The sequence below is a fragment of the Salmo salar genome, chromosome ssa10 (assembly GCF_905237065.1).
Source record: "Salmo salar chromosome ssa10, Ssal_v3.1, whole genome shotgun sequence".
Taxonomy (NCBI): Eukaryota; Metazoa; Chordata; class Actinopteri; order Salmoniformes; family Salmonidae; genus Salmo; species Salmo salar.
The window spans coordinates 92,988,408-93,001,058 of NC_059451.1; the positions used below are offsets into that span (position 1 = coordinate 92,988,408).

The 12,651-nt window shown below is 44.5% G+C and overlaps 1 protein-coding gene across 2 annotated transcripts in view; it reads left to right on the forward strand.

Moving 5' to 3' along the window:
* LOC106561202 (semaphorin-3D) overlaps nucleotides 1-12,265 on the forward strand; it is a 58,266-nt gene extending 46,001 nt beyond the window's left edge. For both annotated transcript variants that reach the window (XM_014124899.2, XM_014124900.2), the window contains exons 16-18: nucleotides 528-592; nucleotides 723-862; nucleotides 10,642-12,265. In XM_014124899.2, coding sequence (XP_013980374.1) covers nucleotides 528-592; nucleotides 723-862; nucleotides 10,642-11,142 — 706 coding nt within the window. In that variant the 3' untranslated portion in view covers nucleotides 11,143-12,265. The remainder of the gene's footprint in view (nucleotides 1-527; nucleotides 593-722; nucleotides 863-10,641) is intronic.
* Nucleotides 12,266-12,651: the final 386 nt, after the last annotated feature.

Sequence of the window (12,651 nt, forward strand, 5' to 3'; positions counted from 1 at the left end):
AGTTCAAGCTAAATCTATAGGATGTAGGTGGTTGACTGTGTAAACACCAATAGATCCATCCATAGCTTTCAGAGAGAGAGGCAGCTTTGGAATATCTAGTCTTTGTCCAAAACACTTGAATACCTGGCTATTGAGTTCAACTTGGCTATTGGGTTCAGCTTGGCTATTGGGTTCAGTGTGTTCTTTATGTATCTGTGGTTGTCAGTTGTTGGGTTCAGTGTGTTATCCATATATGGTTGTTGTCATTATGTTCAGCATGTTAGACAGATGTAACAGGTTTATCAGGACAGACAGAGCAGCTTCAATCACTGCCTGAAGTAACTCCTGTTACTGGTAATAGAAAGCCCCTGGAAAAACACTGATCAGGACTCACAGAAACACACACACACACACACACACAGAGAGAGAGAGAGAAAACCTTTTGTGTGTTAAGAAGAGTAAAACATTGCCTTGACAGCAGGACGTGACCTTTCACCCCTAACCCTGCAGCGTGTGTGTGTGTTTATGTATGTGTTTTGTGTTGACAGGAGAGCCAGAAGACAAGACATCAAACATGGAGACCCATCCAGCCAATGTTGGGATACAGAGGACAGTAAGTAACACCACTGCTTCTCTGACTCCCTCTATATGGTGTGTGTGACCGTGTGCACGTGTAAATGTGTTGCTTAGACAATCACAATATAACACGTTAACACTTTATGGATATATTTCTGTGTTCTCAGCTCTGCATGGAGGCAGGGTGGAGGAGAGGATAATGATTGGGGTGGAGAATAACTCAACCTTCCTAGAGTGTCTCCCCAAATCACAACAGACCACCACACGCTGGTTCATACACAGACCTGGAGCTGAACACAGAGAGGAGGTGAGACAGAACACACACGCCAATGCATGTATGCACACACACACACACACACGCATGCACACACACACTCTCACACACACACACACACACACACACACACACACACACACACACACACACACACACACACACACACACACACACACACACACACACACTGTAGAGAGGGGTCAAAGAAGTAGTAAGTATTGTGTTATCAGAGGCTTACAGTGCTAGCATTACTAGAAAGGTTATAAGTCATCACATCCCATGTCTGATACACAGACACTTTACCTGCCTAAAACAGATGCTCTATTTCTGTTACATCATATACCCTTACATAACAGCATAACAACACACCCAAACAAAACAACCTGGAGGAGTGCTTAGATGTTCTAGATGGTTTATGTGCTCCTTTCTCTTGTGCTGTTTCACATTGCCCCCAAATACAAAGATAATATTCTGCTAATGGCTGGGGAAACAAAGGATTACGGAAAGAGAAAGTCTCTACTGTGAGGAAACATCAACCCTTGGGTGAAACGTCAGTCCAAAAGTGGGACGAACGGATATGCTGGCCATTTTGACTAGGATTTAGTTTTGTTTTCGTACGGTCACTATGTCTTGCACCTTCCCTCATTTCTTCCTTGGAGTGATCTTGATCTGTCACAACTGAATAGGTGAGCTGTTTCACTACAAAGCTTTCACCAATCCACTTCATATCAAATGATGTCTACACAGTGATATGTTGTTACAGTGTTCTAACAGAGTCTTAACGTTACCAGTCAGTCAGCCATTTTAAGGTTAAATATTTGAAGTGTTGTACCTGAGTGCACTATTGCCCTCTGACCGGAAGCTGAGCTAGTTTTTCACTCTAGTTTTTAGCAGAATGATCCATTTGACTTTGGAACTCCCGGGGTTACTGTAGAAAGAGGAAGAAGAGGAAGAGGAGAGGAGGGTGAGAGGAGGGGGAGAGGAGGAGGTCAAGAGAAGGGTAATATGTAACAGTAGATGCATCAGGTATTCTTTGATGTTTAATGAGTAACCTTGTCTGAGACCTACACAGTCAACTGTCAACTCTCACCTTTGTAGAACAAAGAGCTGATGACCAGCGGTCAATCACTAGTGGCTTCCAGATGGAGATCACTGATAGTGATTCACAAGCACAGTCCATCCATCACTCTCTTTCTCTTTTATTCTCTCCTTCTTCCTTACTCTACTCTCCTATTCCTCATCCTCCTCCTATCTCGTCCTCGCTCCCTGAACTCATACTGGTCGTTATGAGTTGAATTAACCTTCTAAAACCTCTGGTCGAGGTGGTGACTGACTGAGACCAGACGCGGGAAGAGAGAGAGGGAGAAGTTAGAGGGAAATGGAGAGGGACAGAGAGAGGGACAAAGAGAGGGAGACTGGGAGATAAATGTGTTTGTATTGGAGGAGTGAGACCAGTAGGTGAAGTGAGGAGAACGGAGGGGAGGGGACAGGGAGGGGAGGTTTTGGTGTTTTGGTAAGGGGAGGGGAGGAGAGAGAGAGGTTTTTTTGTGGGAAAGGGGAGGTGAGGAGAGAGAGAGGTTTTTGTGGGAAAGGGGAGGTGAGGAGAGGAGAGGGAGACAGGTTTTTTGTGGGAAAGGGGATCTGAGGAGAGAGAGACAGGTTTATTGTGGGAAAGGAGAGGTGAGAAGAGAGAGACAGTCACGCCCTGACCTTAGAGAGCCTTTTTATTTCTCTATTTGGTTAGGTCAGGGTGTGATTTGGGTTGGCATTGTAGTTTTTCTATTTCTTTGTTTGCCGGGTATGGTTCCCAATCACAGGCAGCTGTCTATCGTTGTCTCTGATTGGGGATCATACTTAGGCAGCCTTTTTCCCACCTTAGTTTGTGTGATCTTGTTTTTGTATAGTTGCTGTGTAGCCTGCAGAACGTTTGTTTTGTATTTTGTTGTTTTGTCGGTGTTCATTTTAAATAAAAGTAAAATGTTCGCCTACCACGCTGCACCTTGGTCCAATCTTTACGACGAGCGTAACAGAGGCAGGTTTTTTGTGGGAAAGGGGAGGTGAGAAGAGAGAGGCAGGTTTTTTGTGGGAAAGGGGAGGTGAGAAGAGAGAGGCAGGTTTTTTTTGTGGGAAAGGGGAGGTGAGAAGAGAGAGGCAGGTTTTTTTGTGGGAAAGGGGAGGTGAGAAGAGAGAGGCAGATTTTTTGTGAGAAAGGGGAGGTGAGAAGAGAGAGGCAGGTTTTTTTTGTGGGAAAGGGGAGGTGAGAAGAGAGAGGCAGGTTTTTTGTGGGAAAGGGGAGGTGAGAAGAGAGAGGCAGGTTTTTTGTGGGAAAGGGGAGGTGAGAAGAGAGAGGCAGGTTTTTTTGTGGGAAAGGGGAGGTGAGAAGAGAGAGGCAGGTTTTTTTGTGGGAAAGGGGAGGTGAGAAGAGAGAGGCAGGTTTTTTGTGGGAAAGGGGAGGTGGGAAGAGAGAGGCAGGTTTTTTGTGGGAAAGGGGAGGTGAGAAGAGAGAGGCAGGTTTTTTTGTGGGAAAGGGGAGGTGAGAAGAGAGAGGCAGGTTTTTTGTGGGAAAGGGGAGGTGAGAAGAGAGAGGCAGGTTTTTTGTGGGAAAGGGGAGGTGAGGAAAGCAGCTCATTGAGGTTGACACTGATCTCCTGAACCAGACCATTGAGATTGGTGTGTGTGTGTGTGTGTGTGTGTGTGTGTGTGTGTGTGTGTGTGTGTGTGTGTGTGTGTGTGTGTGTGTGTGTGTGTGTGTGTGTGTGTGTGTGTGTGTGTGTGTGTGTGTGTGTGTGTGTGTGTGTGTGTGTGTACTTGTTTTCCTACATTATCAGGACCCCAAAAGTCCTAACATATCCTGAAAAGGTAGGAAAACAATAACATTTTTGAAAAGTCAGGATTTTTTTCAGGTCCTGAATTAGTTCAAATTCTATTTTAAGTTTAAAGGTTTAGGGTTAGTGTTTTGGGGGTTAGAGTTAGGTTTAGGGTTATGGTTATTGGTTAATGAAAATAGGATTTTTAATGGTGAAAACATTTTACACTCCAAAAAGTCCTGAAATTTCACGAAAACAGGTGTGTGTGTGTGTGTGTGTGTGTGTGTGTTTTGAGTGTGTGTGAGTGTATGAGTGCTTGCAACTGCTTTCCCCCACATGGGAAACCATAGCCCAGGCAAGGCCATGTGTTTATGAGTTAGAAACACAATGGGAAGGAGGTTTGAAGGATTGGATGCAGGAGTTCTCTCTCTGGAATAGTTTGACCCTGACTATGTTGAATGGTGTGGATACAGATGCTTACATTTTTTTTCTTAATTTTCAAACAAAGGAGAAGTCCCAGATACATACTACTGGTGGAATGACCTTTAGAGGAGCTTTCATTTATCAACCTTTATTATATAGTGTGTGTGGTCTTACAGCTGGACTTTAATATAGGAGCAGGTGATGTCTGTTTTATTTCACTTTCCGTCCTTTTTTTATTTAATCATTTCAGACTCCTCCCATCAGCCTTTTCCCTTCTTCCCTCTGTCCTCCGTCTCATTCCACCTGCTCCCGACCTCTCGTCAATCCCTTCCTCCCTTCCAACATCTTCACCCTATGTTTCATCTGTTTCTTTCTTCTCCCCCTTCTCCTCTCCCTCTCTCTCACCATAATCAAAATCATGTCAGAATTATGTGAAAAATACCTTCCACTCTACAAACTACATTCCGATTCCTCCTGAAACCTCCTGACACTTTTGTAGAAGATGTATGTGTAATAGCACTGTGGTAAATACTAGTGTAGAAAATCTTTATATGGGCTTACCATGTTTACTTCTGAATCCAGACTCATCATATCACAGCTGTAGTAGAGTTGTACACATCATCAATGTCAAGATGGAGAGATACTCTACTGACACACACACACTAGCTGGCCTTAATGCGTGGGACATGAATGATCTCTTCCACATCAAAGCACCCCAATCTATAGCTAGTGGACTCCTTATATCTCCAGGAGTGATACCAATATTTATTTCTGCTTTAAGTCTGTCTTCCCAGTAGCCTACTTGGTGTGTGAACTGCTAACTGCTCATAACTTGTTGTTGTTTTGGTAGTCAGGGGCTCTATAGGAGGGGGAGTGGTTTCACTGCTTTTCTGAGTATATAACCAGCTTCCCACGCGCCATCTCAGTGTGCTTCATTCTATAGCTAGAGGACTCCTGATATCTCCAGGAGTGATAAGTATAATTGATGTCTTCATCTGTTGTTGTCTAGGACTGCCTTCTTGCTAGCTAGTGTCATCTACTTTAAGTGCTGTCTGTCCTCCCAATAGCTACTTGGTGTGTGAATTGCTGACTGCTCATAACCTGCAGCTGATTGTTGACACCAATCAGGATTAAGGGGCAGGGCAATTTGTGACTGCTGTTGTTTTGATAATCAGTGGCTGTATTGGAGGGGGAGTGGTTTCTCCTCTCCTAGGCAGTCAGCATTTAGTACCGGGAACTGCGCACTTCACCTCCAGTAGGAAATGAGTGTTAGTACTTCAGTCTAATATAATAAACCATTTAGGAGAGGCGTTTATCCAAAGCAACTTACAGTCATGCATGCATACATTTTAAGTACAGATGGTCCTGGGAATCAAACCCACTATCCTGGCATTACAAGGCGCCATACTCTACCAATTGAGCTACAAAGGACCTCACTGGGCCAGTCTCCTCTGTAAGCGGTGGTTGTGTCAACGGTGGTCTCGTCGCCAAAACAAAGACAGTTCTGCGGAGTTGTTCGAGGGAGGAAAGAGAGGAAGGCTCCACACCACTCTCTCATTTGAGTATATTGCCTAGATATTTTCAGATCTCATAGAGTTCTTTTGTAGTTTAGCCAACTGTGTGTCTTTTCTATACCTGTTAGCTTTACAGATGCTCCCCACCCCTTGGCTGCTACCCTTCTAATTTATTGTACCCTGCGCGAACAACCCATGTGGAATTCCTGGTCCCCGGCAGGGGTTGGAACAGCCGATCTGCGGTCAAGAACGCCACGTCCGTCTTAGCCTATGCTGACTTTTTGGCCCTTACGTAAAGATGAATCACCCCAGAGATGCTCTCTTATAGTCCGAGAGCATCTGGTCACCGCGGTAGTGGCACAGGGCTACTTATTTCACCTAAATGCAGACATGGATTTTCTCTTTTGTCTCTCACTCACCTGTCCATCTCCTAATTTGAATTCCATGCTGTCACTGTCACATGTCCACTCAAGATTCACATTGTTGTCATCTATCACCCATCAGGTGCCTTTAGCTAGTTCCTCAATTGAGCTTGGCACCCTGATAAGCTAATTTCCTGATCGATGGCTCATCACTCTTCGTACTGGCCGACTTCAACCTCCCGATGTCTGCCTTCGATTAATTTCTTTCCAACTCTTTGATTCCCCTCCTTGCCTATTTTTACCTCACCCATTCCCAGTCCCCTCCCACTCACAAGGCAGGCAATATGCTTGACTTCATCTTTACTAGAGGCTGTTTGCCTACTGACCTCACTGAAACCCCCCTTCAAGTCTCGGATCACAATCTTTTTCCCCCCTCTCCTTAAATCCTAACCACTCAGCCCCTACCCAGATGGTCATGTGCCATCACAATCATCTCTCTCTCTCTTCCACTACTCTCTCTTCTTCTATCCTATCATCTCTCTCTTCTGCTAAATCCATCTACCTCCTATCTCCTGGTTCTGCCTCATCGACCCTGCTCTCCTTCCTTTCCGCATCCTGACTCGCACTGTCTCCTTTCCTCCTGGCCGGCTCAGCCCTTCCCTCCTGCTCTGTGGCTGAGTGAGTCATTGCGAGCTTAAAGAACAGGGCAGCTAAGTGAAAATGGAGGTAAACTAAACATCCGGAGTACCTATTGTATGTTCACTCCCTCCTCTCTACCTTCTCTTCCTCTGTATCCACTGCTAAAGCTACTTTGTACCACTCTACATTTCAAGCTTATTCCTCTAACCCTAGGAAACTCTTTTCCACCTTATCCTCCCTCCTTAATCCTCTGACAATCCCCATCCCTCCTCTCTCTGCGGACGACTTTGTCAACAACTTTGAAAAGAAGGTTAACGACATTCTCTCCTCATTCACTCAGCCTAATGAGTCCACTGGTCTCACTCACACAACTACCCTATGCCTTGATCTCTTTCTCCCCTCTCTCTCCAGATGAGAAACTAGTGAGGTCCGGCCGCACGACAACCTGTCCGCTCGACCCCATCTCTTCCTCCCTTCTCCAGACCATCTCTGGAGACCTTCTCCAATTCCTCACTTCCCTCATCAACTCATCCCTGACCACTGGCTGCGTCCCTTCTGACTTCAAAATGGCCAGTGTTGCTTCCCTCCTCAAGAAACCAACTCTATCTGACGTCAAAAACTACAGACGGTATCCCTTCTTTCTTTTATTTCCAAAACCGTTGAGCATGCTATCTTTGACCAACATGCTCGCTATCTCTCTCAGAACAATCTTCTTGATCCTAACCAGTCAGTCTTCAAGACGGGTCTCTCAACCGAGACTGCTCTTCTCTATGTCATGGAGGCTCTCCACACTGCCAAAGCTGACTCTCTCTTCTGTTCTCATCCTCCGAGATCAATCTGCTGCCTTTGACTCCATGAACCATCAGATCCTCCTCTCCACCCTCTCAGGGCTGGTCGTCTCAGTCTCTGCACACTCTTGGATTGCATCCTACCTGGCAGGATGGTCCTACTAGGAGACATGGAGAGGATCTGTGTCTGCACCACGTACTTTCACTACTGGTGTCCCCCAGGTTTCGGTTCTAGGCCCTCTCCTCTTATCTCTATACACCAAGTCACTCGGCTCCGTCATATCCTCACATGGTCTCTCCTATCATAGCTATGCTGATGACACTCAACTACTTTTTTCCTTCCCTCCTTCTGACATCTAGGTGGCGACAGGCATCTATGTGTACCTGGCATATATCTCAGTTTGGATGTCGGCCCACCACCTGAAGCTCAACATCGACAAATGGAGCGGCTCTTCCTACCAGGGAAGGCCTGCCCACTTAAGACCTCTCCATCACAGTTTACGTCTCCACGTTGTCCCTTTCCCAGAGTGCAAATAACCTTGGCCTTACCCTGGACAACACCCTGTCGTTCTCTGCAAACATCAAAGCAGTGACTCGCTCCTGCAGGTTCATGCTCTTCAACATCCACACAGGAAGTGGCGCAGGTCCTAATCCAGAAACTTGTCAAACCCCATCTAGACTACTGCAACTCGCTGTTGGCTGGGCTCCCAACTTATCCAGATCTCTGCAGCCCGCCTGGTGTTCCACCTTCCCAAGTTCTCCCGTGTCACCTCGCTCATCCGCACACTCCACTGGCTTCCAGACAAAGCTCGCATCCACTACAAGACCATGGTGTTTGCCTACAGAGGAGCAAGAGGAACTGCCTCTCCCTACCTTCAAGCTATACTCAAACCCTACACCCCAACCTGAGTACTCCGTTCTGCCACCTCTGGTCTCTTGGCTCTCCCACCCCTACAGGAGGGCAGCTTCATCTCAGCTCAGCTCAGTCAAAGCTTTTCTCTGTCTTGGCACCACAATGATGGAACCAGCTTTAACCTGAAGCTAAGACAGCAGAGTCTCTTCCCATCTTCCAAAAGCATCTGTAACCCTACCTCTTCAAATAATATCTTAAATAATCTCACAGCACCCTCCGTCACACCCCCTCATCAGCCCCCCCCCCGCCCCCGAAAAGCCTTTCGTGAACTAACACTCACACTTGACTTTTTTTCCCTCTTACTAGCACTGACTCTGCTTATAGCTACTTTATTGATAAAAAATGTACTTACTCTGACTGAGATATGTGGTTGTCCCACCTACAATTTTTTAAATGAAATGTAAGTCACTCTGGATAAGAGTGTCTGCTAAATGACTAAAATGTAAAACTGTCCTTTTTTCAGTTTATTAACCTCTGGCAGGTGGTAAGACAGCAGACTGAGGGGGGAAGCACTCCCGCTTGCTTCCTCTTTATCTCAGTCACACACACACACAGCCCAGCTGTTGGGCTGTTGTTTTAGGCCATGCCACCTGATGATTCATGGTGGATGTTAGTGAGCATGAAGAAAGGATCGTTATCACTCTGATATGCTAGCACCACTGACCCTGACACTGACACACACACTCCTCTGACCCCATCAGTCAACACACACTGCATCCAAACCCTTAATGTGCATCCTGTTCCAAGGGTCATTACCGTGCTTAAAACACCTTGGGTACAAATTAGCCGTGTGTTTGTGAGCACTGTGGGAGGTATTGGCGTGTGTGATGTGTTGTTGAAGGACTACAATCTGGTGTTGATAGGTCTGGTATCCCTGTTAGGCCAGAGATCATACATTCCATATGTTTCATACCTATCATATAGGTTTGTTAATGTTGTCTTGCTTATCGCCCTGCTTATTTTTTCCTGGGTGAGTTAGGCTTAAAGTCTGTCCAATGTTTAATTCCTATTCTAGATGGTTCCCAGAAAACCAAAATTGGTTCTGTGAAAGTTCCCAGAACATTCGTTAGGTCGCAGCAAATGCTCTCAAAACACAAAAACTGTCCAGTCATTTTTATTTTACCTTTATTTAACTCGGCAAGTCAGTTAAGAACAAATTCTTATTTACAATGACGCCCTACACCGGCCAAACCCAGACGACACTGGGCCAATTATGCGGCACCCTATGGGTCTCCCAATCACGTCCGGTTGTGATACAGCCTCAGTTCGAACCAGGGTCTGTAGTGACGCCTATGAGATGCAGTGTCTTAGACTGCTGTGCCACTCGGAAGCCCACTAGTCATGCTGATGATTATAGAATGTTTGTATAAAACATTTGCCTGATGTTGCAAGAACATTCCTAGAACACATTCAATCTATTCTTTAAATGTTCCGAGAACGTTTCATTAGGTTGTGGAACCGTCTGGTGGGAACATTGTGGGGACATCACAAAAGATGTTTCCAAAACAAAAAAACGGTGAAATTATGCAGATGATTCCACAATGTTTCTTTTAGGGTGTTAAAAACCATTCACCTGATGTTGCAAGAATGTTCTTAGAACACATTTAATCTGTTTTTTAAAGGTTCCCAGAATGTTTCTTTAGGTTGTGGGAACATTGTGTGGCTATGACAAAAGATAGTTTCCCAAAACACAAAAACTGTCCAGTTGTGCTGACATTCCGATAATGTTTGTATTGGGGTGCACTAAACATTCCTTTGATGTTGTAAGAATGTTGACAGAACAGACTTTCTGAGTTCTTTAAAGGTTCCCAGAACATTTAATTATGTTGTGGTAACAGTGTGGGTACAAGAGATAGATTCCCAAAGCACAAAATATGCTCAGTTGGGATGACATTCGTACAATGTTTAAGTTAGGTTGAACAGGACATTCCTATAATGTTGTAAGAATGTTGCCAGAACACCTGGTCTAAGTTCTTTAAAGGTTTCCAGAACATTTAATTAAATTATGGGCGCTGTCTGGGATGTTGCAAGAATATGCACAGAACATTCCCACAATGTTGTACAATGTTCCACATTTTCCAAATAAGTCAGTTATGAAATTCATAGCAAATTCATTCATACACTGTGTTATTATACCTGGAAACCTAATGGGAACTTTTGGGGAATGTTCTGTGGTGGTTGTTTTATACAGCGTTCTTTGAATGTTTTTGCGATGTTATCATACTAATGTTAGATAAAACCCTAACTACAACTGGGAATTTTAGCTAATGTTTTGGAAATGTTCCCGGTTTGCTGCGTTGTCTCTGTAGAGTACTATATGAATGTTTATAGCTAATATTCTGTCATCTCACCCCCTCTCCCAGGTGAGGCCAGATGATAGAGTGGTCCATACAGACCAAGGTCTCCTTATTCGATCTCTTCATCCTGCCGATGCCGGCATGTACGTGTGTATGGCACAGGAGCACACACACTTCACACACACTCTGCTCCGCCTCAAGCTGCGCCTCATTTCCTACGGGCATCTTGACAGGCGGCCAAAGCCCAGCAAGGACCCCAGTGTTGAGCTTCGCCCCGGGGTAGAGTCTCGTCAGCGCTATAAGGACTACCTGCGTGTGATGAGTTCTCCCATTGGCTCGCTGGAGGAGTACTGTGATTCGCTGTGGCTGGAGAAGAGGCCGGTCAATAGGAGAGGTGGAAGAGGGCAAGGGGTGGGGAAATGGAAACATATCCAGGAGCTGAAGAAAAGCAGGAACAGACGACACCACGGAGAGAGGGATGGAGAGAGGTATAAAGAGATGGATGGAGAGAGGGTAGTGTGGCGGACGAGAGGAGGAGCTGGTGAGGATACCAAAGAGGAGGAGTGAGAACAGCAGTCAAAAAGTGTCATTAGGGGAAACCATCAATGTTTATAGCGGTAAATGGGGGCCATGGGTAAGATGATCAAATAAGTAGTTAGACTTGAGGGAAAGTTATAATGTCATTGGAACAGGGACCACAATACAATCTTAGAAAAAAAGGGTTCCAATGGGGTTCTTTGGCTGTCCCCATTGGAGAGCCCTTTCTGGTTCCAGGTATAACCCTTTTTGGTTCCAGCTAGAACCTTTTTGGGTTCCATGTAGGACCCTCTGTAGAAAGAGTTGTACCTTGAACCAAAATGGTTCTACCTGCAACCAAAAAGGGTTCATTGAGGGTGTAGACTGCTAAGAGCAGACTGCTGTCACAGGTATGATCTTATTTTATACCAGTCAAACACTCATAGGACTTACATAGGTCTGGCTTTTCAAACTACACTACCCATGATCCCTCTGGCTGTGCCTCAGTCCAGGGTTGTGTCTCAATATTGTATCAGTGCTTTTACTGTTTTATGGTTGTGGCTAGAAGGGATGCAGCTAATGTAAAAAGTGATTTCAAACTCCCGTGAGAGTTTGGAATTTGTCTGCCAAAGTTGGGACTTTGGAGAGTGTTCAGAATCAGTCTGTTTAGATCTGAGAAAATCACTGCAATTACTGTGCCTTAGCTGTCGCACTGATATTGGCTACGCTAGCTAGCTAATGTACAGTACCAGTCAAAAGTTTGGATACACCTAATCATTCAAGGGTTTTTCGCCATTTTTACTATTTTCTATATTTTAGAATAATAGTGAAGACATCAAAACTATGAAATAACACATATGGAATCATGTAGTAATCAAGAAAGTGTGAACTGGATCGGTATCCCGTCCACGGGACGGTTGAGCTAACATAGGCTAATGCAATTAGCATGAGGTTGTAAATAATAATAATATTTCCGAGGACATAGACATATCTGATATTGGCAGAAAGCTTAAATTCTTGTTAAACCTCTTAAGGATCCACACCTTTTAAAAAATGTTGCCCGAAAAATGACATACCCAAATCTAACTGCATGTAACTTAGGCCCTGAAGCAAGGATATGCATATTCTTGGTACCATTTGAGGAAACACTTTGAAGTTTGTGGAAATGTGAAAGGAATGTAGGAGAATATAACACAATAGATCTGGTAAAAGATAATACAAAGAAAAAAACTGCCGTTCTTTTGTATTTTTTTGTACAATCATCTTTGAAATGCAAGAGAAAGGTCATAATGTATTATTCCAGCCCAGTTGCAATTTAGATTTTGGCCAATAGATCGCAGCAGTGTATGTGCAAAGTTTTAGACTGATCCAATGAACCATTGCATTTCTGTTCAAAATGTTGTATCAAGACTGCCTAAATGTGCCTAATTTGTTTATTAATAACTTTCATGTTCAAAACTGTGCACTCGCCTCAAACAATAGCATGGTATTAATTCACTGTAATAGCTATTGTAAATTGGACAGTGCAGTTAGATTAAACAAATCAAAATATATTTTATA